Below are 27,976 nucleotides of genomic sequence, written 5' to 3' on the forward strand. Positions count from 1 at the left end.
GGGGAAGCTGGGAAGGCCCTTTGTATGTAACGCGAAGAACCACCACAGCCATTATGGAAAAGTAGCTGTAATAAATGTGTAGCGTCCTTCCCTTGGTTGTCCTTAGCACTCCTGAAACTGCAGCCCGGGCAGGGCTGGGCACCAGCCTGCCTCCAGTTCACTGTGGGCTTAACCTGGCCAGGGCCTAGCCTCTGAGGGCAGCGTGGTGCCAGGGCTGGTCGTGGCAGCAGGCGGACAGGAGCAGAGCCCGCCTGTGTCTTCCTCCCTGCAGGCAGCCGGGGCTGTGGGGCCCTCATGGCTCCGGCACACAGACGTAGGTGGTCCAGGGGCCGCACACCACCTCCTCCGCCCGCAGCCCCTTGGCCACCAGGTACTCGACACGGCGTGGCTGGTCAGAGCTGGCATCGTCCCCGTGCCCCAGCTGCCCGTATTTACCTGCAGACACAACAGTTGTGCCACGACATGGCTGTGGCGCCTCGGCCCTTGCAGGCCGACAGCTCCCCGGGCGTTTGTCGGGGAGGGAGGAACTGTAAGGGCACCCCCAGACAAATGGCTCCAGCCAGGACCCGGTGGAAGTGCTCTGCTGTGAAACCTCACAGTCATAAAATAAATCATTATACAAGTAATAGCAGCCAGTGGTAAGGGAGCAGAAAACAAAAGCTGGTCCTGGGTGGGTGTTCTGGCCCCCCCAGAGCAAAGGCGTCACTTACCCCAGCCCCAGGTGTAGAGCTCACCGCCTCCTGCAAACAGGACAGCACCCATCAGCGCCTGTGCAGGGGCTGCCGGGTCCCGGTGAGCCCCAGCCCCCCCCCTCAGCTGCCCCTGCCCCACTCCGGGGCAGCACCGAACGCAGGGCTGCCGCCCGCCGCCCCACTGGCAAGAGCTGGGCACTCACGTGTGACAACGGCCGTGTGCCGGGACCCGCAGCTGACCCTGCTGACCTCCAGGTCCTGGGGCAGGTCCAGCAACGCCGGGAACGCCTGGATGGAAATGAACGCGGCGGCCTCGGCAGCCGGCTGCTCCCGGGAGGGCGTCAGCTCAGCGTGCCCTGGGCAAGAGCCGACCCTCAGCTCCCGGCAGTGACCAGGCCCTGCCAGGCTCAGACCGCTGCCTGCGGCTCTGCTGGGACCCCCCATAGGCCATGACCTGACCAGCAGCACCCTCACCTGCACCCCTGTCCTCGTCCTGTGCCCGCTCTTCGGCCAGCGCCTTGGAGGGCAGGGCCAGCTGGCCTGACTCGTTCCAGCCCCACATGTAGAGGTCTCCGGCCTCTGGTGGGAGGGAGCACATCAGGGGGGTCCTGGCGCAGAGCTCAGCCCTGAATCCCCATCAGCAGCAGTGCCTGGGTGCTCTGGGGCACCAGCACTGACCACACACAGCACAGCCTGTGCACCGGGCTCCCCCCAGGACCAGGGACGGGGAGTAACTGTGACGGGGGGATCAGTCCTGCAGGGGTCTTAGGCTGCTGCTGGCCGCTCCGATCTCCCCCCATGCTCCCCCACACAGCATGGCCCCCTCACCACTAACGCTGGCCGAATGCCACCCGCCGGCTGCCACCGCCTGCATCGGCACACCGGCCAGCGCCTCCACCAGCCGCGGCTGCAGCTCCGACTCCAGGGTCCCATGGCCGAGCTGCCCGTGCCTGTGGGGAGATGCACACGGACAGACAGACACCTCCTGCACCCTGTTTCCCTCCAGCCCTCGCACCTCCCTGTCCCGACCGAGCCGCCTCCTGCCCGTGCTGCTGCCGCTGACCCAGCCCCCCCGCCAGGGCCGTGTCCCAGAGGCAGGGGTGCAGCGGGGGCACAGGGAAGGAGGGTGCCCGCCCGTGTGGGAGCTGGCGGGGGCTCGGTGCCCGTGGTGCCAGCGGGCTGGGAGGGGGTGGGGGGGTTGCAGCATGCAGGGCTGTAATTTGGTAGCGTCTGTGTTGTCGTGCAATCACAGTGCAACAGTGCGGCGAATGACACAACTCTGAATTAATTAATCTGTTTACAAATTAGTTGACTGATCTAATTGAATCCTGAGCTTATTTCGGCCGTGCTGCGCCAACAATCAACAGCGCAGTGCTGGCAATCAGTTTGGCCCCAAGCCTGAAAGTGAAAGTGGGGGCTCTCACGAGGGGACAAGTTTGGGCTCGTCTTGGGAGGGTGGGGTGGGGAGGTGGGGGGGGGGGGTGGGCACCAGCATTTCACATGGCGGGCACACAAAGGTGGGCCCGTGCAGGCTACATGGGGCAGGCCCCAGACCCACAGGCTGAGATGTGTGGGAAAAAACCTCCCTGCGTGGGTGAGCTGTGCCTCCACGGGTGCTGCCAGCAGCACCGAGCCCCAGCCGCCCTGGGGCAGGGCCCAGGTAGTGCCCGCCACAGCCTAGGCAAAGGCGACAAGGTACCCGCAGCTCCTGGCACCGGTCAGAGCCTGAGCTGCTGAAGGAATAACCACAGCGGCGGGGAGGAGCTGACGCCAGCAACTGGGAAAAGCCGAGCACCGGTGGGAGGGTGGTGCCCAGCACAGGGTGTCCCCACACAGGCCTGGTACCCTGACAGCCCAGTTACTGACTGGAGAGGGTTGGTGGTGAGCAAGTGGAACATAATGCACCAGGAGCTTTAACTAGTGCAACTATTGCAAAAGCAGAAAGAGTTGGGGGGGCTGTAAAGGTAAAATAAACAGCTCAACTGCACATAGAAGACAACTGTAGTGTTGGGGCTCGGGAATCATCGACGTGTTGGAACAGCACACACACCCCCACACCAAAAAAAAAAAAACAAAACACCCAAAACCAAAACAACAACAACTACCAAAAAAAAAACCAAACAACCCAACCTGGCTTATGCAACAACACTGGAAAGCCTTTTCGCTTTCCTTCACAGCACTATCTGCAGAAGACCAGGGCAAAGAGACGTACCCAGCAGGGCTGAGCGCGGGGCTGGTTCCCAAGCACAGTGAGCCAACAGGCAGGGAAGGGTTTGCAGCAGCTCGGGAAGGGGCTCCGGGCACTCACTACCTGAGCAGGCAAAGGCGACTACAGCCTGCCGTAATAAAGAGGCTACGAAGGCTGGAGCGGGGCCAGCACCTGGCCATTATACAGAAGAGCTGAAATGCTGTGAAACATGGCATAGCGATGTGTTAGTGGCTTCTCAGCCTCGTCGACTAACCAAAGCTTAACCATGGCATTTAGTCTTTCAAAAAAACCCTAATCCTAAAATACATGTTCAGAAGTGTAGAAACCTTCCCTCTGTAGGGAAATCAAGAAGGACAAGATAATGCAGTGTCTGCAAATGCAACAACTGCTGATTTAAACTGAGTTTTATGATTGCTATGAGGACCAGCTGGCCAAGACCCCAGGCACCAATGCACAGAGAATGGGAAACAAAATGCTCCTGAGCTGATCAGAAACACTGAGGGCGGGCGATGGGCTAGGTGACGCAGCTCTGCTGACTGCGCCCGACAGCCTTTGCTGGCTTTGACTTTGTAAGTCACAAAGGAAGAGGGACACATAAACCCTTCCACCCTATGGGTCTTAAAAACAAATAGTTTCTGTGGTCAGGATCACGCACTGGCAGCCCCACTCAGTGTCCGTGCACATTTGTCTGCAGCACTGGAGACGTACAGCTGCAATCCAACAGATTTACCAAATTCGGCAGGGGGGGAGGAGCAAGTCAGCGTGCGACAAGACCCAGCGATGCCTCAGCTAGGCCCAGAGATGAGCCCTACCGTAACGGGGCTTTAGTGGCCCACGGCTCCCAGCACAGCTCTGTAGCTCTGGGACTGAGAGGCTGCACCGCTGTGTGCCGTGGCCCTGTGGGTGTTTAGCTCTCTGCACTGGAACCGATAGCGCTGGACAGGGCAGGAACGCAGAGCAGCTGCAGCTGCGGGGGCTGCAAGGCTGCGTACAAGTAACGTGGACAGTGGTATGGGTAGGAACTGGCACCTCGTGTTGGCAAATGCATAACTGAACAGCCTTGGAGCAAAGGGCGAAGCAGGAATCCCTTGGCAGTTGCCAGGCAGTAGAAATCAGGCGATCCGGGGAGGGATGGCCTGGCGCTGTGCCCTCAGATATCTTCAAGGAAAATGTTACTCGACATAGGGCAGCATGTGCAAAAGCAACCCCCAAACTAACAGAAAACACCTTTAAGAGCTCAAACTGAGCAATGCCTCTGGCTGGTTATTGCACCCAACTATGGCTGCTGGCAAGTGGAACAGGGAGCTGGGTTAGATCCTTTTCCCAAGGGGTTTACTCCTCTCCCACGGGGCTGTAGCAGAGGGATCTTGTACTGAAATGTTAACAGACAGATGGTACCAACCTCCATCTCAGAAACAAACATATCTTTGATGTCAGGTTTGTGTTTTTGTGGTATGTTACAGAGCAGTGGGAGCAGAGGGAGCTGAACCTTGCACTGATTTGAAGCAGCCGGGTGAAGGATGAGGCAGGGCAGCGCGGTGCCCGGCTGTCACACACCCATGGGAAGGAGAGGTTTGTGCTCAGCTGATGGACCAACAACCTCAGCCAGGGACCGGGCCAGCCTGGTGGAGTGAAACATCCCAGCATCGCCGCAGCACCCAGAGAGAAGCTGAGACCCTGGAAAGCCAACAGCCTAGCGAGTGCGTTAGAGAATAAAGACCTTTTAACTGGAACTGAGAGTGAACAGCCTGTTGTACACCACTGGTGTGAGGAGTTTATGGGACAGTCTCCAAAACGTACAGCTGCGTTACACTTGATACCGCAGCCTGTGGTTGTGCCCACAGCGCTGTGAGGAGAACCAACCTTTATCACCCTGCACGTAGGGTACAGGGTACCACGGGAGCAGCGCTGCGGGACCAGGCGGGAGGCTTACATGTGCCCAGGTATTCTGAAAACTGCAGCAGGCTCAGCCAGAAGGGACCGCGGGGACCTCAGTGGTCACACAGAGACCCAGGTGTCCTCAGAGGCAGCCCTGAAGGGCCCACAAGCCAGAGGTCCCCCAGGAGCTGCGGCCCCAGCACCCATGGAGGAGACGGGGCTGCCTGAGGGGCCAGCGAGGGGGGACCCAGGGGGGATGGGAGCGCAGGCATGGGGGGACACAGTGGGGCTGGCACACCCTGGGAGAAGCCACGAGCCAGGCTGCCTGCGCCAGGGGGATGTGCTGGCGCTCAGCAGAACCTGGCTGGGGCAAGCGACAGATCCCATCAGCGTGGGAGTGAACATGGCACAGTGGGGCAAGGCAGGCCCTCGGCGGGGCGGGGGCTGGGAGTGCCCGTCAGGGAGGGTGCACCAGGTACATCAGCAGTGATGTAGGAGGCCGCAACTGCTTGCTGATAGTGTGAGAAATACCAGGTTTGGGTAGGAGTAACAAAACCAACAGGGAACAGTATTGGGGATGACTCCATCGCACCGCTGACTTGAAGACGGGGTGTGGGAGAGCCAAGCCAAGAGGGGTGGGCTCGCACCCCAGCGCCAAGTGATGTGGGAGGGTATGGAGGGCTGGGCTTGCACCCCAATACCTCCGGCCCTGCTGCACCCCCATACCCTTCCCCACGCCCCCACACCCCCCCATCATAGCACCATGCAGTGTGGCAAGGTAAGGAGGGACCGACTTGCACCCTAACCCCAGGCAGCGCAGGAGGGCGGCAGGAAAGGAGAGGGCTGTAACTCAACAGCAGTCGTACGCAATCAAGATTACTTAAGTTATTTGTTGTAGCTCAATAATTATGTGTAACACCATGAAGAATAACAGGACTGTGAAGCAACGAGCTATGTGTTGACTAGTTAATTAGATTACTGATTGTGTAATTGCTTTATTAGATTATTTTACTGCGTTAACTAATCGGTCGGTGCTACAGAGACTTGAACCAGTTTGTCTTAAGTCTGCAAGCTAATGGGGGGGCAGGCTTAGACCCTGAGGTGATGCCCCCACCCCAACATCCTCTCACCTGCATCCCCCGCAGTCCCTCCCGTACCGCCCACATCCACCCCGGCATCCCTCTTGCACCCCCCCATCGTTCTCTCTGCGTCCCCCGGCACACCCAGCACCCCTCCCTGCATCACCTCCCACCCCGTGTCCTTAACACCCCTCTCCCCACAGCCCTCCCGCTTCCCTCCTAAGCCCCAGCAAACCCCTGCCACCTGCACCCCCTGTGACCCCATATCCCCCCCCGCACCCCCTCCGCGGGGGGTACCCGATGCCTCCGTGCCCCCCAGCCCCGCTCACCTGCCGCCGCCCCAGGCGTAGACCTCCCCCGCGGCGCCCAGCGCCAGGGCGTGCTCCAGGCCCAGGGCCAGCCGCCGGGCCCGCACCCCGCCGGGCAGCGGGGCGAAGAAGGGCGGTCGCGGGGTGGCGAAGCCGCCGGGCAGCAGCGGCAGCGGCGGGGGGCTGCGGGGCGCCGGCGGCAGGGCCCGGCTCCAGGCGGGGGAGCCCCGCAGCGCGCCCCGCAGCGCCGCCGCCCGCGGCCAGGCCTGGGCCCCCGCCGCCCCCCGCAGCACCAGGTGCGTCTCGGAGGGCAGCGCCTCGGCCCAGCCCGGCAGCCGCCGCCGCAGCCCCGCGCTCCGCACCTCCAGCCCCGCGCCTGCCGCAGCGGGGGGATCAGCGCCCTGCCGCGGGGGGGGATCCCGGGGGAACCGGGACCGACGGGGGGGGGGGGGGGGGAGGGGGCATCGAGGGGGGAAGAGGGCGTCCCGGGGGAACCGGGACCGACAGGGGAGAGCATCGGAGGGGGAAGGGGACATCCGGGGGGGACCAGGACCGCCGGCGGGGCGTGGGAGCATCTCGGGACAACCAGCGCGGGGGGGATCACGGGGACATCCCGGCGGTACCGGCGCCGACGAAGAGGGAGGGAGCATCCCTAGCGCCGGGCCGGACGGACGGGCGGACAGCATCCCGGGGAGACCAGGACCGCCGATGGGGGGACCGGGGGGGGACCATCCAGGGGGGCGGAAGGGACGGGGACGTGCCGGAGGACCGGTACCGCGGGGACACCGACACACACATTCCGGAGGACCCGGCGATGGGGCGGGGAGGGGCCCATCCCGAGGATCCGGCGTCGGGGGATGGGGCGGGACGTGACAGACCGGGAAAAACCGGCACCGCGGGGGGCGCGGTGTGTGTGTGTGAATGGGGGCCCGCCGTCCCGGGGCAGCGGGCACGGAGCGCCCCGGCACCTCGGGAGGGAGGGGGGCGCGGGGCACAGGCCCCGGGGGGGGCACCGGGCGGGCCGGGTCCGGGGGCGCTCACCGGTCTCCACGACCACGTAGCTCCAGGCGGGCCACACGCGGCGGATCCCCTCGGGGCCCGACTCGAGCCGCCGCGGGCCCGGGCCCGGGCCCGGTTCCCCCGCCGCCTCCTCGGTGCTGAAGCCGAACACGAGCCAGGCGCGGCGCGGAGCCGCCATGGCGGGGCGGGGCGGGGGGCGGCCCCGGCAGGGAGGGGCGGCCCCGGGACGGGGCGGCCAAGGGAGGGACAGAGGCGGGGCCGTGGTCCAAGAGCAGCTTTAGTGCGGTGTCACCGGGCGGGCCCGCCGCCGTACCGGGCCGAGCCGTGCGGGGCCCCGGCCCCCGGGCCGGCCCTCCCGGTTAAGGCAGACGGTGGCAGAGGCAGTGGCGAGCCCCATCTTCGCCCCGGAGCACCGGGCAGGCGCGGCCGAGCGCAGCCCCGGCCCCACAGCAGCGTGCCAGCCCCCACGGCGGGGGCAGACGTCCCACAGCAGCGAGCGAGTGAGCACCGGCCCCGAGCAGCGTGTGCGGCATCCCCCACCAGGCCCTCACTCCTGGCCAGGGTTGGGCTTGATGAGGCCGTAAGCCACGGCCTGCGCCAGGCTCTCCTTGGCCGCCTGGGCCACGCGCGGCTTGTCCTTGTCCTTCGCGAGCACCGAGAGGATCTCCAGCATCTCGCTGGCGATGAGCTGCTCCGCCACCTCCCGCTCGGCCGCCATCATGTTCATCACCACCACGGCCCCGCGGTGCTGCAGCTCCACGCTGGGGCTCAGCAGCAGGGCCTGCAGGATCTCCAGCCAGTGCACCGTCTGTGGGGGGAACGGGGCTGCACTCAGCACTGCTCCCAGAGAGGGGGCCAGCTCCCCGCAGCCCTGATGGCCCCCTGGCCCCCGCAGGACAGGGCGCTCTGTCTCCTGGAGCCAGCACTGGGATGAAGCTCCAGGACACCAGGGGAGGGAATATGAGACAGTGGGTGCTGCCCCAGGGGGTCCCTGCCCCGCTGCTGGGCACTCACCACCTGGGGGATCCGCTTGCAGATGGGGGGGTGCAGGGCAGTCAGCATGGCCAGGGTCCCCGAGGCTGCCCGCCGCAGCTTCTCATCCTCCTCCCCGCTGTACAGGACCATCAGCTTCAGCCGATCGCTGCCCTCGGCCAGGAACAGCTCCTGCACCTGCAGAGGAAGGGGGCGGGTGGGTGGGTGGGGGTGCAGGGGGCTGGGAGCCCAGTGCAGACGCCCAGCCCAGCCCTCACCTCCTTGCTCATGGCCATGTTGCACATGCACTCCGTCGCAGCCAGCCGGATCAGCTCGTGCTCCTCAAACATGTACCCCTCGATCATGGGCACAGCCTTCTCCTTCAGGATCTTCTGCCTGCAGCAGGGTGTGTGAGTGCTCTTTGCTCAGGGCAGCACACCTCCGGCCCAGACAGGGACGGGCCCCCTCCCTCCCCCGTGCTGGTGCCACCGCCCCTACCGCAGCCTCTCGCTGATGCCAGCCAGGTTGGTTAACGCCATCAGCCCCTCGAAGTTCTCCAGGGCTGTGCGCTGAAGGTGCAGAAGGCTTACCAAGGGCCGGACCACCTCGTAGATCTGTGGAGACAGGGGCGTAGGGCTTGAACCCAGAGCGAGGGGGAGGGACTCTGCACCCTGTGGAGCAGGGGGTGCAGGGAGCTCTGAGCCCAGCCTAAGGGTAGAACTACTGCCATGGTCAGGCCTAGGGCCTTGCCACCTCCTGCTCCCCAGGGAAGGGCAAACCCATGCTGGCAGTTCCTGCGGTGCAGATCCCGCCTCAGATCACCAGTCCTGTGGCCTTTAGCTCCAGGGCTGCCAAGCCCTCTCCCGGTGGATGAGGAGTGGAAGCCCACCCTATCCCAGATGCTGCACACAGGGACAGGGGAAGCTCCTGCCAGGGCAGCCCCTCCTCATGCTGCTCAGCCCGACACCTCCCCAGAGCAGACACAGCAGGCTGCAGCAGGCCCAGTGCACACGACAGGCCAATCCCCTGCTGCAGCCCGTCCCCACGTGAGCCCCTCTGTGGCACCGACTGCCCACGCAGGGCCCCTGCTTGGCAGACCCATCCCCACAGCAGTGACACTCACCCGCTCTCCGGGGAAGGCCATCTCTGGGTTGGAGGTGATGGTGATCTTTGCCAGGGCCTGAGCTGCCTTGGTCTGCCCCACCTCGGTGCCCTCCAGGGAGAGTGGGATGAGAGCCTGCAGATGGAGACACAGCAGCCAGTCCTGCAGCCAGGTCACAGCAGCCCCAGCTTCCCCAAGTCTTGTGTACGAGGGAGTCAGCGTAGTCCCCTGCCAAACCACAGCCAGCCCCCACAGAGCCCCAGCCCTCCCCAGAGCCCCACCGTGTGGCGCAGGCCAGCGGCACAGCGAGGCTCATCCCCTCACCTTGCCTCCTCCCTGTGCAACCACACCACCTCGGTCCTCCGCCTCCTCCACCAGTGCCAGGAACACCCTAGGGACAACGTGGGAGCAGCTGGAGACAGGGACCTGCCACAGCGGGTCCCAACAGCACCCAGACACCTGCAGTGGGCCCAGGCTGTACCACACTCCTGGACATCCCCTTTCTGCTCCTAGGAGCTTGCATTCACCACAGGCACATTAAATTTGCCAGCAGGACACCAGCAGCCTCAGAAACCAGCTCCTTCCCTGTCACCCCTCTGCAGGCCACTACCTGGAGATCAGCTCCCGGCAGGAGTTGGTGAGCGCTGGATTCTCACTCTTCACCATGCAGGCCAGAGCTGACACCACACCAGCCGCCAGCAGCTTCCGCACCCGGCGCTTCACAAAGTCCGGCTTGTCCTGTCCCAGAGGCAGGGTCACCACTTGGCTCTGTGGCATCAGCCTGCTGCCACCCTATGCGAGTCACCTCTCACGGCCCCAGGGACACCCTGTCCCCACTCAGGACCCTGGGCTCTGCCCACCCACACACTCTTCCCCAGGGCCAGGGCTCCTGGCAGCTCCTGAGAACGGCCATGCCCCGCTCACCTTGGGGTGCTGCTCTGGAATGTGCTGCTTGGCATACTTGGCCAGCTCCAGCATCTGGGGGTCCGGCTCCTGGTGGTCATAGCTGTTGGTGCAGTTCACTAGTGTGGAGGCGACCGCATAGAGCACGCTCCTGTCCTCGGACTGCAGCAATAATGGGACACCCATTACACCCACGACAGAGAGGACCGGCCAAGGCTCAAGCCCACCCAGCACCCCGGGCCCTCGCACACATACCAGCCCTGCAGCGTGAGCCCCACAACCCCCTCCGGCACATTTCCCCAGTGCCGGCGTGCCCACCACCCAGGGCCCCCGCCACAGCACTCAGCACGCACCTTGGCCAGGTGGAACATGGCCTGCATCGCTGCCTTGTCCTCCACAAACTCCTCCTTGACATCTGCGTCAAAGGTGAGGTAGGCCAGGCCCTCCACCGCCCAGCGCCGTGTGCCTGCATCGATCGTCTCGTTGCAGAGCCACCTGGGAGATGGGACCCATGAGACCAGGCTGTGGGGCACCCTGCCTGGCTCCCCCACACCCCACGGCGCTCACTTGCGGCACTGCTTGGCCAACTTCATCGTGGAGCCCTCAGCAAACTGCTTCATGCTGAAGTCGGTGCCTCCGGCGGATCCCAGCTTGCAGAGCCCCTGCCACCAGGAGCAGAGAATCAGAGCAGAAATGGCCACCATCACCCCGAAGCGCCTGTGAGAGCCCCCGAGCAGGGAGGGCAGCGCTGTGGACCCACAGGCCCTGCCGCTGCAGCCTGCCCAGCACCACCCAAGGGCTCGGCACAGACACTCCTCCCAGCCTGCTGCACTCACCACCAACGCCCGGATGCGAATGCTGTCCCTCTCACTGTGCTTGTAGATCTCCTTAAGCAGGCTGACGCCGTTGGCGGTGATGAAGGAGGCGCGCTTGGCCTTGTCGGCAGCATGGATCAGTGCCTCCACCGCAACCAGCTGGTGGGCCTCGCAGACGGAGGCGCAGAGGGACAGCACGCTGTCCAGGATCCCCTCCAGCTCCAGCACCCTGTTCCCAGCATCCGAGGGGCCCTGCAGCAGGCATGACACTGTCTGGATGGCCCGCAGCTTCCCAGCCAGCTCGTGCCCCTCGAACCAGCTCCTGCAGGGGAAGACCACCAGGAAGGATAAAGCTGATCCCTTCAGCCACAGGCAGCCCCCACTGCTGAACCCCAACACAGCAGGTCTGCTTTTATCACCAAGAGCCAAAAGGTCTGGCGATAGGGGTGCTGCTACTTCCCCAGGAGGCTGGTGGCCGTATGAGACAGAACCCCCCATCCATCCCCAGGAACCCCAGGGCTCACCTCACGTAGTCCTCGCACAAGTGGTGGAAGTTTTCCCTCTCAGCATCGCATTTCAGGTCATCATAAAGTTTGCTCAGCAGAACCGAAGTGCTCATCCGGCTGTTCTCTGTCACAGGCAGGCTGCCTGGGGTGCCACACACTGTACTTCCCACCTCCAGGATCTTCTTCAGGCCTAGGAGAATGCAAGGTCAGGCGCCCCACTGAGGAGCAAAACAGGGTGCGCAGGCAGAGCAGAGGCATGCAGCACCCCGAGGCAGAGGGGCGCGATGCCCCAGCAGGACAGTGCAGGCTGTTCTGCTCACCCTGGTCGATCACCCAGAGGCTCAGGCTGTTGTTGGTCTCCTTCGGTGACTTCCTGGGCACCACTTTTATGAGCAGGTTGAGGGCGTTGTCACGACCATGCGCAGAGGCCCCTTCCAGCGGCAGCAGCTCCAGGAGGTGCTTGATCAGCAGTTTCAGGTCCTTGGAGGAATCTTGCAGAAGAGATGATGCACAGAAGTCAGCGCCCTGGGCACAGGCCTCAACCCCGTGGCAGTGAGGCTGGCAGGAGACACTGCCATGACCAGGGCCTCCTGCCTCCCAGCTCAACCTCGTATTAACTCCAGATGAGAGCCCTGGCCCTGCACCAGGGAGTGATGATGAGGGGGGGCAGTGGCAGAAGAACCCGCTGCAGCTCAGTGCCTCCCCAGGGCGCTCTCCCCAGCCCACGCCAGCCAGCTGGGGCAGCAGGCACTCACCCAGCACCACTGCATCCTCCTTGCCACGGAAGTCCTTCTGCAGCCCCTCCTTCAGGGACTCGAACATCATGTGCAGAAGGTTGCAGGCAGCCAGGGAAACCTGCTCGTGTTCCACACCCAGCACCGCTGAGAGACGAGGGGCCCCCAGCTCCGCCAGGATGGCCATGGTCTGCAGGGATAAGCACAACTGCCTGCTGGAGGTTTCGGAGAAGCCTTAGCGCTTCCCAGCACCTTATCAGGATGGTTCCCTATCACAAGCCTCTCTGTAACTCTAGCCTGGTGGTTGACAGCTCAGAGCTCCTCTGCTCAGCAGGGCTGCAGCCAGCCGCAAGCAGAGGCTAGTGACATTCCCCTGCCTGTCACCCTTCACAGCCTCCCCAGCATCGATTCCCTGGGCCAGGCCCTGTCACACAGGCAGGCTGGGCTACGGCAGGACCTACCCGTGAGCGGTGCCCGGAGCACAGCCCCACCAAGGTGCGCAGCGCCGCCAGCATCAGGTCAGCCTTGGCCGTGTCGAGCAGCTGCGTCAGCAGCCGCACACCATCGCTTTGGAAGATTTTCTCTGCTCCGGCCTCCTCTCGCGCCAGCACAATCAGGTTCTGCGCAGCCTGGGAAAGGAGAGTCACGCCTCAGTCACCTGTCCATCAGAACACAGCCCACCATGCATGGGGAACCCCCATAGCTGGGCAGCTAGCACAGCCTCAGGCACCTGCCTTCCTCCCCCATCTCCGAGGAGTATGTTCTGATGGCAGGAAGCCCAGCCTTGCCCAGGCAGCACAGTTCAGCACCATTCAGCCAGCAGTGCTGACCTGGGAGTACCATTCCTCCCCTCCCTGCCTTCCAGCCAAGCTGTTTTGCTCCCTGTTCCCTCAGAGTTCAGACCTTTTGCTTCTTGTCCACATCCTTTTCTCCAGGATCCAGCAAGATCTGAAACATCTGCTCTACCTTTGAGTCCGTGCAGGACATGGTCTTCATCTGAGACAAAGCAAAAAAAGCAGCTCAGCCTTCGTCATTACCCTGAGCCCACCACACCCACGGGGGACCACAGCAGCCCCCACACCCCACGCTGCCTCCCCGCTCACCTTCTCATGCATGCTGCTCCCCAGGGCACGCAGGGCCTCCTGGAAGGCCTTGTTCTTGGGCTCCAGGCTCACGCACCGCTGCAGGTCACTGACAGCCTGGTCCAGGCGGCCCAGCTTCTGCAGCGCCTGGCTCCTGCGGAACAGCGCCTTCATATCCCGGCCATCGGCTTCAATGGCTGCAGATGAGCAGGGGATCTATCTATCGCAAAGCCCCTGGGCTGCTCTGGTCTGCCTGGACAGGCAGCGCGCAAAGGCCAGTCCCCGGCCAGCCACCACTGACCTTTAGATGCATCAGCCTCTGCCTTGGCATAGTCCTCCTGCAGAGAAAGAGTCGGCAAGAGGGAAACACTTGACGCGCTGCCTGTACAGGCCTCGCTCAGCCCAGCCTTCTGTGGGCTTTAAAGACAAGAGTTGGGAAAGGAGAGTGGGGTTTGAGGAGGGGAACAGCATTACTGAGGACCGCGAGCCACCCCAGTAGGACATCCTGTCCTTCCCAGAGCACAACCCTTATGGGGCCTCTGAGGAGCCCTAGGGCCCCCTGATGCTTTTCAAGTGCTTCCAGTCTACTCAACCCCTGAGGTGCCTCGTGTTCCCCTTTGCTTCAGACAGTTCCACAGTGAGAGATCGGAAATACTGTGACTGCCTGGGGAACAATCCCAGAGCATACGCACAGCCCAGGTGTGGAGAGGAGTGCCCTGCCCTGGCCCTGACAGCCCACCCGGGAGGCGGGGCAGCACGGGACAGCGGGCAGGGCCACGAGAAAAGGTGAGCGGAGGAAACACCAGACAGCGCCCTGCCCGGGGACCAACCGGACCTCCCAGAGCAGGCGCGCAGCTGGCGAGGCGGGCAGGCCGGGGCAGCCGCCAGCAGCGCAGCCCCAGCAGGCCGGGGCGGCCGGGCAGGTTGCTGCAGGGCCCGCGGTGAGGCACCGCCCCACTCTCACCAGCTTCAGGTAGCAGGCGGCCCGGTTGCGGTGCAGGACGGCTCGCTCTGACTCGGCGTCGCAGAGGCTCAGCGCTTGCGTGTAGGCGGCGAGGGCCGCGGCGTGGTCCCCCGCCTGGAAGAGCGCGTTGCCCCGCTCCCGCAGCTGCCCCGCCGTCACCTGCCGAGGGGCACCGGATGGGTCACGCGTGGCGGGGGGCTGCGCATGGCCCTGACCCCAACACGGGCGGCTGTCACCGGGACAAGGCCCCCGGGACAGGGCACGGCTGTCCCGGGGCGGGCGATGGGCACCGGGCACCGGCCGCCGTCACACCGGGCCCGACGCCGGCAGCCGCCATGCCGTGCCACGCCATGCCGTGCCACGCCATGCTCTGCCCGGCCCTCACCGCCCCGGCCCCGGCCCCGGCCCCGGCCCCGGCCGCGCCGACCCCCGCCCCGGCCCCGGCGCTCACCGCCTCCTCCATCGCGCTTCCCTCGCCGCACCCGTGACGTCACCGCCGAGCGCCCGGGGAACCCGGACGCCACCGCCCGTGTCACGTGACGGGGGCGGGGCGGGGGCTCTAGCGCCGCCCCGCGGCCCGGAGGTGCCAGCAGCGGCCACGTGCGACTTCGTGTGTGTGTGTGTGACCCCGCGTGTGTCCCACCCGCCCCCTCCCCAGCCCCCCCCGCGTCCCGCTGCACCCCCGGGCAGGGACCCCCCTCCCCCCCCCCCCCCGCACCCCCGCCCGCGGCCCCCCTCAGCAGGCCCGGCCCGGGTCCGTCGGGCTGGGGGCACGGTGGGGCGGTGGCAGGAGCCCCCCAGGGGTGTGGGCGCTGTGGGGCAGCCGGGAGCGGGGCTGGCACGCCCCCGGGGGGCCGCAGGGTGGGCAGCGAGCGCAGGGCAGGAGGCGGCCGGGGCGGCAGCGCTGGGTGTGGTAGAAGTGGAAGAGGTCGACGGCCATGAGGAGGAGGACGAGGAGCCCGTAGAGCGCCACGAAGGGCAGGGCCAGCGGGTTCCTGCAGGGGTGGCACCTCAGAAGGGGGCAGCCATGGCACAACCCCCACGGTGTCCCTGTGCCAGGGAGGGGGCCCCAGGGGCAACACCGTGCCAGCCCCCAGGGCCGTGCTGGGAGCCTGGAGCCCCTGCCTCCCCCTCCCAGCTCCCAGGCATTGCAGCCGCTGCCCCGAGCACCATGGCACCGCTGCAGCCCCACTCACCGGAGGAGGCCTGGGCCAGCCAGGCTGGAGAGGTTCACCCTGGTGAGGGTCTCTAGGGCCAGCTGGGAGCAGCAGGACTTGAGGGTGTGAGGGCTGGGGCGGCAGCAGAAGCGGTGGCTGGCTGGGTCGGTCAGCCGCGGGCAGTAGAAGCCGGGGTGGTAGCGGCCATCAGGGCCCATGTAGCCTTCACAGAGGTGCAGGTTCTGCACTGAGACTGTGGCGAGGAACAGATGCTTGGTGAGTGCTGGGGCTCAGCCCCCACCGCAGGGTGCGGCAAAGGCCATAAACGGGGCACATACTGGGCTTTGCCCCTGCATCAACATGAGTCAGTGTGCCAGCAGCTGACACAGTGCCGGTGGGACAGGTTGCCAGCCTCCAGTGAGGTGGCCCTTGGAGGGACCCTGTAGAGCAGAGCCTCCCTCAGCCCCAGCAGGGATGGGCTGGTCTGGGGTGAGCTGGGAGCACCCCAGCCCTGTGGGGCCTTGCCACCACAGCACAGGAGTCCCTGGCTCGCAGCACCACCCAGCACTGCCTGCCAGTGGCCCTGGCCCCATGTGTGCTGTGACCTCCAGCACTCACCATCACCCTGGCAAAGGCAAACACAGGCGAGGAGCATGATGGTGGCGGGGGGAAAGCCCCTGGGCCAGCCCCAATTGCCCCGTGCTGGGCCCCCTCCCCATTCCCCACTGCCCCACAAGGACAGCACTTCTCACCTCACAGATGTGCTGCAGTGGGACCAGCCCCAGCACCACCACGCCTGGGCCTCCATCCCCAGCACGGACCACCACCTCCCAGCACAGACACCCCAGCTTCCATCAGGGGCCATTGGGGAGCAGCCCACAAGGGACAAGGCCCTAGCAGGGATGGGGAAGACAGGTTCAGGGAGCAGGAGGAGCGGGGATGTACCTGTCCCAAGGACGCCAGGGCACAGAGCCGTGGCGAGGAGCAGCTGCAGCAGGCGCCCACCCGGCATCTTCCCAGCCTGGGCAGAGGCAGCTCTGGCTCCTGCAGAGGCAGAAACCACAACCCCTCCTGCTCCCGCCTCCAACACGGCCCATCAAGAGCTGCTTGGAGCCATTAGAGCATCCTGCACTTGCTGCCCGCTCCGCAGGGACCGGGGCGGGAGGCGGGAGCATTGCTAATGAGCTTCTCAGGGTCCAAGTATAGGAGGCACCTTCCCCACCCTGCAGCGGGGCACTGGCCACAGGGTCCATGGGCCCGGGTTGGGCATCTCAGTCCATGTGGGGATGCCGGTGGTGTGGGCGAGGGCCGCAGGCCAGGCTGGGGTATGGGGTGGGTGCCTGCCTCTGGGGCTGTGCCGCAGCCCCTCGGCAGCCCAGCCCTGGTGGGCAGCGGGCCCTGGGCCAGCAGCCTGGCCCCTCGCCAGCCATGCCATTAGCTGGGCTTGGGCAGAGCCGCCAGTGGCACACTGTGCCAGCGCAGGGCTGTGGTCCCCTGCTCCCCAGCACAGCCCTGCTGCGCTGCCCCACGCCATGCTGTCCCTGGGGCAGTGCAAGGGCTGAGCTGCTGGGGCCAGTCCATGTTGGCTCCGTGCACTCTGCCCATCCTCAGGGCCATGGGTGTGTGGAGCTACGGCTGAGCCTGTAGGATGCAGGCTGTGCTGGAGGCTGTGTGAGAAATCAAGACAAAGCTCGGGCAGCACCATCTCTTTGCCTGGCCCTCCCTGAGGCCCTCTCTGCAAGCACCCCTTCGCAGTAATTAGCCCCGGGGGGGCCAGGGGAGTGCAGCAGCCCCTGTGGTCCCCACAGCAACTGGGAGGATGCTCCTAGTGACGTGGCTTCCAGCAGCCCCTGGGGCACCGCACACTGGCCAGCCAGGCTCCTTGGGCACCAGAGCATTGCTGCTGGTTGAGGGCTTTGCATCACTCCTTCTCAGCCTGCTCCAGCCACCTGGGCATGGTCGGCAGTGCCCCGTGGCCCTGTGCACAGGAGCAGGGTGTCTGGCGTTTCAGTGGCTGAGAGCACAGGAGCAGCTCCCCCAGCAGCTGCTCTGAGAGCAGCTGGCACCCACCAGCCCCAGGAGGCAGCTGCACCAGGTGCTCGCCCCGGCAGCGCAGGGGTGCACGTGCAGGTGCTGCAGCAGATGATGTCCCCCCATCCCCTCCCTGCTGGGCCAGGCCCCTTCCTGGGGTGCCAGGGGGTCCCCAGTGACTGTCAGCACCAGCACAGACCAGTCTGTCATGCTCACACTGAAAGGGGACTAAAAGCACTGAATTTTGCAGAGGCCATTCCCGTGCTTAAACCCATGTGTTGCTGCCTGCACAAGAGGCTGCCTAACTTCAGTCTGCACCGTCCCCTTGCTGCCACCAGGCGCATGGCTGGGCCTGGCTGTGCCACTGGCCTCCCACACGTGGCTGGGGCCCTATGCCCAGCTCAGCCCAGGAGCACCAGCAGGGCAGGGACCTCACCCCATGGACTAGAGCATGGCACAGCCCCGGCAGCCCACCCAGCACACCCAGCCTGGCCCTGGCCACAGCTCCAAGTCCGCCTCCCTGCTGCCTCAGGGTTCTGCCCCATCTCCCCATGGAGCACCATTCCCACTCCCCCACACAACCAGTGAGAGAATCACAAACCAGACACAGACTCAGGCCCTTTGAAACAACCTCATGTTTCCTACAAGCTCCAGGTGAGCTCAGTCTCCAGTCCGCAGCACCTCCCCAGCCAGCTGCCCCAACCCCACCAGGCTCCTGGCAGCCCCCATGCTGCCCCACAGGTCGGGGGAGCCCAGCACGGGCCCCTGCCCCAAGATGCTGGGGTGGGCACCCTCCCAGGTAGCCATGCAAATGCAGGATTGGCACAGCTGCCCTGCTGCTGGCAGCGGCAGAGCCCGGCCCGCTGCCCCTGCCAGCCATGCTCTGCTCAGAGCAGTACCCAGCCCGTAGCCTCTATGCCCAGGCAGCATCCGGCAGCCTCTGCACAGCCCTGCCACAGCAGTTCACTTCTGAAATCTATCTGAGAACACAGGACTAATAAATTAGAAGGCAGCAGCCTTTGAAGTCCGGCACCTCCTGCCCAGCGCCCGTCTGCCTGCCGCAGGCCTGCTGGCCCAGACTCTCCCAGGCCATGCTGGTGCTGCTGGGCGCAGTGGCTGCTCCCACGCTGCCCAGCCAGTCTGCTCCTCTCCTGCTCTGGGAGACACTACCCCAAGCGGATGCGGAAAGTGGCAATTTCCATGGGGTCCAGGTGGATGTTGGTGCTGTTGGAGGGCGTGCCCAGCGGGTACATCAAGGTCAGCGAGGTGGCCTGCAGGGAGCCCAGCTCCAGCCCCTGGAACAGGCCCCCCAGGGCCAGCTAGGGAGAGAAGGAAGAAGGGCAGGTGGCCCAGATGAGTGGCACGTGGTGCTTGGCAGCACAGCGCTGTGCATGGGGCAGCCCCACACCCAATGTGCCAGCAGCTAGTTCGCCAGCCCCCCATGGCACCTCGCTGACCCAGCCCAGCCTAGGATCTGCCCCTTCTCGCTGCAGCATGCAGGGCTCATGGAAGGCTCCAGACACACTTCGTGACAAACCAACATCCTCCAGCTTTGCCTGGGCAAGGGGCAGAGCGGGGCTGCATGCTGCCCCGTGGCTTGACCAGCCACCAGCTCTGGGATGCTGGTGCTGGGGGAACCTGGGGGCCCCCTCCAGCCTCCATCCCGGCTTGGCACAAGCACAGGAGTCAGGGTGTGGTGCCAGACATGCTGAGGGCCCCAGCCTGGCTCTGACCCAATGGTGGGTGGAAGCGGCAGCCCAGTCTTACCTTGCCCCGGCTGGTGGTGCAGTTAAACCCCAGGTTCTTTGCCTCCAGGCTGCAGTCAAAGCCTTTGCGGTGCAGAATCAGGGCTGCCTCGGACGAGGGTAGCGAGTCATCCTGCCAGGGAGCCAGGGTGTGAGGTGCAATGCTGGGGACAGCGGGTGTGAGACCCCCCCCAGAGAGTCCTGCTGCCAACAGGCCATGCCCGCCCCAACTCACGGGGTGCCGCTCACCTCTGCCTGCAGCATCCGCAGGTTAAGGATGTGAAAGTCGCAGGGGAGGGTGGTGGAAAGGGGCATGAATGAGCGGAGGGCTGGTGGGGCCACCTTCTCCTGGGCCACGGGCATGACCAGGGCCTCGGCATTCAAGTGCATGGAGGTGATGTGGCTCAGCAGGGAGGGGAAGCTGACTGGGCGGCCGTCCTGCACGAGCCAAAGAGCACACGGGTCAGCGCAGGCCAGGGGAGCAGCACAGCCAGGCAGAGCCTGGACAGGGCCCATAGGGCCTCCCACTCCTTGCAGCCTCTCCAGCAGCGCTTGGAGAAGAGGCACCTGCCAGCACAGGGCACCCAGAGCTGCGCCCACCCAGGTGCGACCCCCTCCCCAGCACCCAAACAGGGACAGTGGCTGCCGGCCAGGCAGACTGCATGGACCCTGGCTAGCCGATGGTCAGACTACAGGCCTGCTACAGGGGCTGGCTAGGCTAGTCACTAGCAGCTAGTGCACAAGACAGGCAGAGACAGTGGGGCCAGGCCAGCTGTTACCTCTGGGCTGCCAGTCCTGGTGCCGGGGAAGCCCAAGGCTTTAAACATGTAGACCAGTTTGGAAAAGAAGCTGGAGCTCTGAATGGGTGACATGGCGCATGCATAGAGAGCAGCAAGGGGATGGGACAAGAACACTGTGATTACGAGAGCGGCATGGCTCTGCACCCCATCTGCGGGACAGACCCCAGTCCATGGTCCCACCCTCCCCACACCCTCTCACTCCAGGCACACTGGTCCCTCTGCAGTGCCAATGTGATGGCCAGGGGCCCATGGGACAGCAGAAGAGGAGACCCTGCACCCGATCACACATGTGGCTTTCTGCGGGTGCCTCCACCCTGCTCTGTCCCAAGGCAGGGCTGGGTGCTCTGGGCAAGCAGCACTGTGCCTGACCACAGTCCTGTGGCCTCACAGCCCATGCACCTTGTTGGCAGTGGCACGGCGCTCCAGGAGGAGGCGGAACCGGTTGCAGGTCCGTTTGTTGTCCTTCAGCCCTTGGCCCAGGCCCCGGTTGTCATCCTGCATGAGGCGCCGGTCCAGGATCACCTCCAGCTGGCCTGCAGAGAGCGGGTCACAGCGCCCGGGCTTTAACACAAGCCAGCCCTTCTGCTGCTACACATTGAAATGCTCGCACAGGACTGCGGGCAGCCAGAGAGCCCCCAGACACAGCAGGACCAGCATCCTGCTGTGCCCACCCTGCAGCACCCTCCTCCCCAGCATCTCCCACCAAAAGCAGCCCCAGTTCTACGGCAGGCCCCCCAAGGCACAGCCCCACGGCCCTGGGGGTCCAACTCACCACTGCCAAGGCTAGAGACCCCCAAGGCCTGGGCTGTGTGCAGTGTCAGGCGGCTCTGCGTGTCCTGGATGTAGGCCATGGCGGGCATGGGGTAGAAGTTTGCCTGCAGCGGCAGCTTCCGCTGGTACCTGCGGGGCTGGATCTGCCAAGGGACAGAGGTCAGCGGCTGGAGGTGGCTCCTACAGTGCCCAGTGCTGGGTGGCAGGGCACTGTCCTGCCAAGGGCAGCTGATGTCCCTCCCCAGGCTGACGGATACCTGGAAACCATTGAGGTCTGTGAAGAAAGCATCATCACTCTCGATGTCAGTGCTGAAGCGAAGGGCCAGCTCCTTGTTGATGTGGTCGCGGATGTCCACCAGGCAAGACACATCCAGGGAGAGGCCCTCCACCCCTGCAGTCAGGCAGTGAGGGGTTGGGCAGCATCACCCAGTGCTCCTGGTCCAGCAGCCTCCCTGGCACAGCCTCATGTTGTCTCACCTGGCACGTGGTAAAGCCGCACCACAGTCTGGACATGCTGGTAGTAGCTGGCGACCTCTGAGAAGAGGGGTCCCTCCGTCACCCGTACTACTGGGGGGTCCTTGGGGGTGTAGGGCTGTGAGGGAAGGAGGGCTGCGCTGAGGCTGCTGCTTGCAGGACTGCCACGTGGCTGCAGGCACGGCTGCCAGCTGGCTCTCAGAGGCAGCCCCATACCTTGGCCTCGCCATCAGGCAGAAAGAGATAGGCTCCACTTTTGTCCTTGGAAGTCCTCGTGCCGTAGATGAGGAACTCAATGCTCACCCTCTGCTCCCGCTCCTCCCCAGCTCGGCGGATGCTCTGCGGGGCACAGGCCAGCACAGCGGTGAGTACACCTGGTACGAGGCAGTGCTGTGTCCCTCTCCCCTCCTTCACCCCACACCACCCGTCAGAGCCCTGCACTTGCCTGCAGCAGGCCTGAGCGTCCCGAGAAGCAGGCCTGCAGGTGCTGGTTCTCCAGGCAGAAGTCATCGGTGGTGGCTGGGAAGATGTGCACAGGGATGGCCTCCTGTTTGCGCACAGGCAAGTCGCGGCCGTGAAGGTACAGGCGCACGGAGGACTTCAGTGCAGCATGGCTGTCAAAGGACTTGTGCAGCTGCAACACACGCAGCCCCAGTGCAGGCAAGCGGGCCAGGACAGACACCTGTGGGCAGCACGGAGACATGAGTGAGCCCCTCTGCAGGAGGGCAGCCGGCACATGGGGACCTGCTAGCTGTCGGCAGTGCAAAGACCCCAGCCCGGCCCTTCTGGGGCCTCTGCGGTGGGGGAATGTTCTTGGTGACCTGGGTGTTTGCAAGCGGTGGGAACTTGTGCTGGGATGTGGGGACACTTGCCACAAAGGAGGGCTTACAGGCATGCACGGGCTGCACAGGCTGAGGATGGGGGCACACAGTGGCACCAGGGCACTCCATACCTGGTAGACATCAGGCACCATGTTGGTAGCAGACTGCCAGTGTGCACTGAGCTGGGAAGGCAGGGGCTGACCCTCCTCGGAAAGCACACGCACGTGCGGGGAGTCCACCAGCACTGGCAAGATGCTCAGGCGCTCCTGCTCCAGCGGGTTGAACACCACCAGAAACCTGTGTATGGGGTGACACAGGGATGGCCACCAGACCCCCACAGTGTCCTGGGTACTCCGTGGCCCACACCACCCACAGGTCCCTTGCACCCACCCACTGCTCCACTGAGTCCCAGGTACGCACATCAGTGCCCCCCATGGCCCCACAAGCCCCAAAAGCAGAGCAGGCAGCTCCTACCGGGGTGAGGCATCCAGTCTGACAACTGTTCTCTCTGGGAGGGAGTCCTGGTTGGGGCGCGTGTCATCCTGGGGAGAAGAGCAATCAGAGACGGGGTGCGCCCACCACCCCTGCCAGCCAGGCCCAGGGGCACAGGCACAGGCTGGGGCACTTTCCCTGGGCCCCCACCCAGCAACAAGCAGGCAGGCAGGGCTGTACTCTCTGGGGGCACGGGCACAGCTGCCCGAGCATGGCCCAGCATGCTGGGGTGCAGGGAGCCACGGGGCAGGGTGCTGCTCACCATGCCAAGGAAGGGTGCAGCAGGGTCGTGGTGGTAGGCGTCCTTGTCCCCCAGCACGAGGTAATGTGCAGCATTGATGATGACACGCTTGAGGTTCGTGAGAGAGTGGAGCAGCCTGAGGCACAGCAGAGTGAGCCACTTGGGACTCTCCCCTTGTCCTGTACCAGCATCCCCACAACACTCCCCACCTCCCCCAGGAGAGGGGCCCCACAGGACCCTCCCACCCAACCACACTCCCAGTCCTGTGCCCACCAGCCCCCATCCAAGACGGGCCCCTCAGGACTGCGCCCCAGCCCCCTGCACGCACCGGACTCCATAGTCAACTGCCACAGCCTCCTTGGAGGTGCCAGTGATGGCGTCGTGGTGCTGGAAGAGGCCCAGGTTGCGGCGGGCGCTGCTCAGCAGGGCGTAGTCGGAGAGCGGGTACCTGCCGTCGGCGCCAGCATGGCGGGCGTGGGCAAGCGCCAGGCTGTACAGGATCTCTGCCCCCCTGCGCAGGGACAGGGTCACCGAGGGTCCCTGCTCTGGTGCCCCAACACTCTGGGCCAAGCAGTGCCAGGAGGGAGGGCAGAGGAGGAGCAGCCAGCCCAGCCTGCCCTCACACCAACGGTGCCCAGCCCGTGCACTCTCCACACACAGCAGTCTGGCCTCAGGGAGGGCAGGTGGGGGGCACATGCTGCCTGAGCTGAGCTGTGCCTAGGCCACCCCCAGCACGTTGCAGCTGGGCACAGACCGGAGGACTGCCGGGGCTCCTGGGTGCTGCCCGGCCAACCCTTGCCTGTGCCCCCTGCACACAACCCCTGCCCCAGGCCCAGCCCGATTCCCCTCACCGGAGGTGGGCCTCCAGCACCCGGTCCAGACTCTTGTAGAAAGGCCGGGAGGTGTAGTAGCCTGTCCAGTAGTGATCCTCCCGGTCCGCGTAGGAGAAGAAATCCCCACTCAGCACCGGGAACCCAGGTGGCTTCATCCCTGGCACGATGCCCACCTTCTTGTACAGAGCATCAAAGTAGTCGGAGAGTGTCCCAAACTGTGCCTGCAGGACAGCACGCATAGCCCTGAGCATGATGGGGAGCTGCCATAGCTCCCACGGCCAGGGGCTCCCACCACCCCTCCCGGCACTGCCTACCCTCTGACTGGGCTCCCCACAGCCTCTGCATCTGTGGCACTGCTCCCCCGCCCCCGTCCCCACTGCCCCAAACCTCCCTGCACGTACCTGGACATGGAGGTTGGGCTGCGAGTTGAGGAAGTCAAAGATGCGCTGGTAGTTGAGGAACTGGGCATCCCACTCCTGTGGCTTGTCATAGCGGAAGTCATCTCCCAGCGGCACCAGCAGCACCTTGCTGCGGTACAGCTTGGACTTCTTGCGGTACTGGTCCAGCAGCAGCTGGGCTCTGCCGTGGAGGGCCAGGCCGTGAGGCTGACGCCCAGACAGGGCCATGGTGCTCAGAGCCGCTTGCCCCTGCCGCACTCACCGCTCCGCCACATTGGCATCGGTGATGGCTCGGGGAGGCACCTTCCATGGGCAGTTGATCCGGCCACCCGGCAGGCGCTTGAAGTCGAACTGGCAACAGATCTTGGGGTCTGGCCCACAGGTGTGGGGCACATCGTAGCTGTAGAAGGGCATCATGTGGCAGAAGATGTCGGTGCTGGCATCTGGGTCTGTGGGACCAAGGACAGATGAGCACCAGCAATGGCTCTCCCTTGCCTATCCCCAAGCAGGGGTGCCCACGTGGGTGTGGGCACGGCTGCTGGGGCAGAGCAGACCTGGCACAGAGGCTCACCCGCTTGGAGCCCAGAGGGCCCAGCAGCCTCCCTGGAGCACTGGACACAGAGGGGTGTCACCCTGGGGCTGTCCCACAGGGCAAAACTGCTGCAGGGCAGAGCCATCCCCATCTCACCATCCACACAGGGAAGTGGCTGGTAGCTGTTCTCTGCTGCCACCCACCCCAAAAGGGCCCCCTCTGCGATAACCTCCCCAGCAGCCCCTCACCCCATGTCTGTCTCCACATGAACTCCAGGTTCTGGGTGGCAGCAAAGTGCTTCTTGATGGCATAGTGCACGCGCTGGATGAGCATGCCTGTCAGGTTGGAGCGCTTCAGCAGGTAGGGCATGGTGGAGCTGTGCCCAAAGGGGTCGACGGCCCAGCCCGACCGGGGCGTCACACCTGGGGGCACAGAGACCCATCAGCCCTGCATCGGGCCTGGCAGCACCTCCCACGAACAGCCTCCTGCCAGGGACGGGGGTGCCTGCTGGTGCATCAAGCAGGCCCCCAGCCATCACCCTGCCCATCCTGCCCAGCATCCCACCCCGTTCTCACCGATGTTCTTCTCCAGCCACTGGTGCCCCTCAATCAGCTGGTCGATCATGGCGAAGTAGTGGGAATTGGCCTCGTCAGGCATCACCCAGCCACCCGTCACCATCTCCAGCTGCCCATTGCCAACCAGCCTGCAAGGGAAACACATGAGATGTGAACAGCCCTGGGCAGAGACCTGTGGCAAGCCATGTGTCCACAGCAGAGCCTTGCTCCATCTTGGAGCCACCTGGATCCCACCCGCAGCCTCCACAACCAACAGCTGCTGCACAGTGCCCACACCGTCCCCACACACAGCCCCACACAGACATCCCTCTGCGGCACCACACTGACCGAGGCCCCAACCAGAGCCCATCCCCGCACAGGCCAGTGCCTTCCACCGTGCCCTACAGTCCATGTTCCCTCTGTCCTCCACCCCCAGCTGTCCCAGGGCAGAGGGGCTGACAAGGCAGCCCGCTCCCACCACACAATCCTACTCTCCAGGTCTTCCACTCCCTGAGGGTGCCTTGGGCCTTGCAAGGTGCTGGCACTGCTCAGGCTCTGCAGCAGTGCTTGGGGTTACAGCAACGCGAGGGAGTTTCCCAGCCGCGCAAGCGCAGGGAGCAGCACAGGGTGAGACCTGCCTCCCCTAGCCCCTCACGCCCCCGCTGCGGAGGCCCCAGTGATGGTAGCACACCGCACACTGCTGTGGTTTTGACATCTTGCGGCACTGAGACGTTGCTGGCAGTGCCAGGGTACCCCACAGTGAGCAGCGCAGAGCCCACGGACGCTGCACTGCAGCCAGAACAGCCTTTGTCTCCCCAGGACCCTTCCCTCATGCACCCTGTGCTCATCGCTAGCGTGCCTCCCACAGCGCCCTGCCTCCGGGCAGGGACACTGCCCGGCACCGGGGCCAGGTGGGTCGCCCTACCTCCGCACCGCAGCCCGCTTCTGGGCACTGATGTTGTCCCACCACTTGGAAAAGAAGGAGATCTCGGACCAGATGAAGCGCCGGCGTGGGTCCTCCTGCATCTTCAGCACCATGCTGTTGAGGATGTGCTGCGTCTGGTCATAGTAGTACTTGTCGAAGGTCTTGATCCAGCCTGCCAGCACACATTGGGGGTCACTGCACAGGGTCCAGCCCTTCCCTGCCAGCAGTGTGTGGTGGCAGAGGCTGGGCTAGCCCTCCCCTTCTCCCCCGCCCCGCACCCACCCGCTGCTCACCTGGGTCGTTGTGGGAATGAGGCACCACAAAGACCTGTAGGGGCTCAGCATCCCACTCATTGGGCTCATAGGTGATATCAAAGCCCTGCTTCCACACGCCGCCGTCCTGGTTGTCAAAGGGCAGCAGGGAATACACGGCCAGCATCTGCCAGGTGGGAGACAGGGCTCAGGGCAGACACCGGATTGAGAGGCCCCCAAAGGAATAAGGCCAGGACCCCATGGGTGCCCTGGTATGGAACCATTTGTGCTAGCAGAGGTGGGCCCTGAGCTGCTGGGCTGAGACACCGGCCCCTCACCTGCAGGTCTGGGCTCTGGCCCTTGCCCCCCAGGGCGTACTGGCAGTCCTGGGGGGAGACAGAGAGGAAGCTCGGGCGACTCTCAGGGGGCAGCACCCAGGAGCCATTGGGTGTGTGGTGGGGCAGCGCCGGCTGCCCCTCCGCATGGGCCGTCAGCTCCAGCACCGAGTCCTTGATGTGGCTGATGATCTCGTGGTTCTCCTCCAGCAGCTGCTCCAGCTGCTCAATGCGGTTCTGCAGCACCGAGATCTGACTCTGGGGACACAGATGCCGCGGTGAAAGCTTCCGGAGCCCTTTGCCAGGCAGGTCCCGTCCCCCACGTGCACCGACACCAGCAGGGAACAAGCCCTGGCCCAGACAACCAAACAGCCTCAGGCTGTGCCAGCTGGCCCCCGCTAGATCTGGCCCGCTTGCCCGCTCTCCCGTCCCCGCAGCCCTGCCGCTCACCCTGGGGAAGTTGCCCCCGCTCTGGTGGCGCGTGGGGTCGTGCTGCACCCGGTCCAGCATCAAGTAGAGGGAGAAGACAGCCACGCAGAAGATGGCAGCTCCACACACTGTCACCTGCTTCTTCAGCTTCATCCCGGAGGGCCGCAGGGACAGACCTGCACCGGGGCAGAGCGGTGCCGCTGTCGCTGCCAGCCCGGGCGTGGGGCCGGGGCCGAGAACGAGACGGGCACAGGGGCAGGACGGGGTGGGACGGGACGGTGCCTCCTGCCCTCGCCCCGGGCTCAGCCCAGCCCGGTGCTCCCTGCCCTACCCACCCCTTGCCTACCTGCCCGCCGCCGCCACCCCCTCCTCCTCGGCCTCCCCGCGTCCTACTTCGCTTAATCCGGCGCCGGGTATTTATAGCCCGGGCTGGAGCGGCGCCGGCGGGCGGTACGGGCCCGGGGCGCCTCGAGCCCGGCCCGCCGCGGGGCTGGGGACGGGACGGGACGGGACGGGACGGGACGGGACGGGACGGGATGGGACGGGACGGGACGGGACGGGACGGGACGGGACGGGACGGGACGGGAGCAGCCGGGACAGGGGCCGGGGCCGGGGCCGGAGCAGGCCGCGGCGGCCCCGCCGAGCCGGGCGGCCCGGGGCCTCTGCGCCGCGGCCGGGCGCAGGGAGGGGAGGAGACTGGGGCCGGGGAGGGCCGGGGCCGCCGCCCACCGCGGGACGGCTCCGGGGTCGCGGCCGCTCCGCTCTTACCCTGGGCGGCTCCGCGGCCCGTCCCGGCTCCTCACATCGCCCGCCCCGGGCCCGCCGGCTGCCGCGGCCGGGATGGGCCAGGCCCCGCCCGGCGCCCCGCCCCGCCCGGCCCCGGGCCCCGCGCCCCGCCCCGGCCCCGCCGGGAGGCGGCTCCG

The 27,976-nt window shown here is 65.3% G+C and overlaps 4 protein-coding genes across 5 annotated transcripts; all 4 read right to left on the minus strand.

Annotated features, from left to right (window-relative positions):
* Nucleotides 1–51: 51 nt before the first annotated feature.
* Nucleotides 52–7,475, minus strand: RCCD1 (RCC1 domain containing 1). The gene is made up of 7 exons (XM_075100900.1): nt 7,208–7,475; nt 6,188–6,542; nt 1,521–1,642; nt 1,167–1,271; nt 896–1,048; nt 711–740; nt 52–435 (listed from the first exon to the last, which is right to left on the minus strand). Exons 1-7 carry the CDS (start codon nt 7,362–7,364, stop codon nt 293–295), a joined length of 1,065 nt encoding a protein of 354 aa, XP_074957001.1. The 5' UTR covers nt 7,365–7,475; the 3' UTR covers nt 52–292.
* UNC45A (unc-45 myosin chaperone A) lies at nt 7,446–14,794 on the minus strand. Its single transcript, XM_075100890.1, has 20 exons — nt 14,716–14,794; nt 14,265–14,423; nt 13,602–13,638; nt 13,322–13,497; nt 13,122–13,214; nt 12,680–12,847; nt 12,240–12,408; nt 11,805–11,975; nt 11,503–11,674; nt 11,000–11,300; nt 10,731–10,825; nt 10,517–10,658; nt 10,185–10,325; nt 9,871–9,998; nt 9,585–9,651; nt 9,282–9,395; nt 8,657–8,772; nt 8,437–8,554; nt 8,201–8,356; nt 7,446–7,994 (listed from the first exon to the last, which is right to left on the minus strand). Exons 1-20 carry the CDS (start codon nt 14,725–14,727, stop codon nt 7,734–7,736), a joined length of 2,796 nt encoding a protein of 931 aa, XP_074956991.1. The 5' UTR covers nt 14,728–14,794; the 3' UTR covers nt 7,446–7,733.
* A 206-nt stretch (nt 14,795–15,000) lies between these two features.
* Nucleotides 15,001–16,433, minus strand: LOC142060589 (protein shisa-like-1a). The gene is made up of 3 exons (XM_075100962.1): nt 16,367–16,433; nt 15,461–15,704; nt 15,001–15,259 (listed from the first exon to the last, which is right to left on the minus strand). The coding sequence occupies exons 1-3, from the start codon at nt 16,431–16,433 to the stop codon at nt 15,001–15,003; spliced, it is 570 nt and encodes a 189-aa protein (XP_074957063.1).
* Nucleotides 16,434–18,067: 1,634 nt separating this feature from the next.
* MAN2A2 (mannosidase alpha class 2A member 2) lies at nt 18,068–27,935 on the minus strand. Of its 2 annotated transcripts, none has more exons than XM_075100903.1 (23): nt 27,822–27,935; nt 27,075–27,229; nt 26,628–26,882; nt 26,332–26,476; nt 26,039–26,210; nt 25,135–25,262; nt 24,808–24,981; nt 24,290–24,476; nt 24,031–24,208; nt 23,648–23,850; nt 23,125–23,307; nt 22,818–22,932; nt 22,538–22,605; nt 22,195–22,360; nt 21,688–21,924; nt 21,459–21,581; nt 21,246–21,360; nt 21,026–21,159; nt 20,770–20,911; nt 20,397–20,530; nt 19,447–19,635; nt 19,220–19,330; nt 18,068–18,771 (listed from the first exon to the last, which is right to left on the minus strand). In XM_075100903.1, the coding sequence occupies exons 2-23, from the start codon at nt 27,204–27,206 to the stop codon at nt 18,619–18,621; spliced, it is 3,444 nt and encodes a 1,147-aa protein (XP_074957004.1). In that variant the 5' UTR covers nt 27,207–27,229; nt 27,822–27,935; the 3' UTR covers nt 18,068–18,618. The 2 variants fall into 2 exon arrangements, with proteins under 2 accessions (XP_074957004.1, XP_074957005.1); XM_075100904.1 differs by lacking the exon at nt 27,822–27,935 and adding an exon at nt 27,400–27,489.
* Between the last annotated feature and the right edge of the window lie 41 nt (nt 27,936–27,976).

This window comes from Phalacrocorax aristotelis, chromosome 7 (assembly GCF_949628215.1).
Source record: "Phalacrocorax aristotelis chromosome 7, bGulAri2.1, whole genome shotgun sequence".
Classification (NCBI taxonomy): domain Eukaryota; kingdom Metazoa; phylum Chordata; class Aves; order Suliformes; family Phalacrocoracidae; genus Phalacrocorax; species Phalacrocorax aristotelis.

Bases quoted from the DNA above. Each gene is read 5' to 3' on its own strand.
- RCCD1 (XM_075100900.1), bottom strand. From the start codon at position 7,364: ATGGCGGCTCCGCGCCGCGCCTGGCTCGTGTTCGGCTTCAGCACCGAG. The intron at 6,543-7,207 runs GTGAGCGCCCCC...CCGCTGCGGCAG, and splicing joins CTACGTGGTCGTGGAGACCG to GCGCGGGGCTGGAGGTGCGG. The intron at 1,272-1,520 runs GTGAGGGGGCCA...CCCTCCCACCAG, and splicing joins GCATTCGGCCAGCGTTAGTG to AGGCCGGAGACCTCTACATG.
- UNC45A (XM_075100890.1), bottom strand. The intron at 9,999-10,184 runs GTGAGCGGGGCA...CCTCTGGGACAG, and splicing joins TTCCAGAGCAGCACCCCAAG to GACAAGCCGGACTTTGTGAA. The intron at 9,396-9,584 runs GTGAGGGGATGA...CTCCATCTGCAG, and splicing joins TTGCACAGGGAGGAGGCAAG to GCTCTCATCCCACTCTCCCT.
- LOC142060589 (XM_075100962.1), bottom strand. From the start codon at position 16,433: ATGCCGGGTGGGCGCCTGCTGCAGCTGCTCCTCGCCACGGCTCTGTGC. The intron at 15,705-16,366 runs GTACATCCCCGC...GCTGAGCCCCAG, and splicing joins CCCTGGCGTCCTTGGGACAG to CACTCACCAAGCATCTGTTC. The intron at 15,260-15,460 runs GTGAGTGGGGCT...CCACCCCTGCAG, and splicing joins GCTGGCCCAGGCCTCCTCCG to GAACCCGCTGGCCCTGCCCT.
- MAN2A2 (XM_075100903.1), bottom strand. From the start codon at position 27,206: ATGAAGCTGAAGAAGCAGGTGACAGTGTGTGGAGCTGCCATCTTCTGC. The intron at 25,263-26,038 runs GTAGGGCGACCC...TTTCCCTTGCAG, and splicing joins AAGCGGGCTGCGGTGCGGAG to GCTGGTTGGCAATGGGCAGC. The intron at 23,851-24,030 runs GTACGTGCAGGG...GCTGTCCTGCAG, and splicing joins AGCCCAACCTCCATGTCCAG to GCACAGTTTGGGACACTCTC.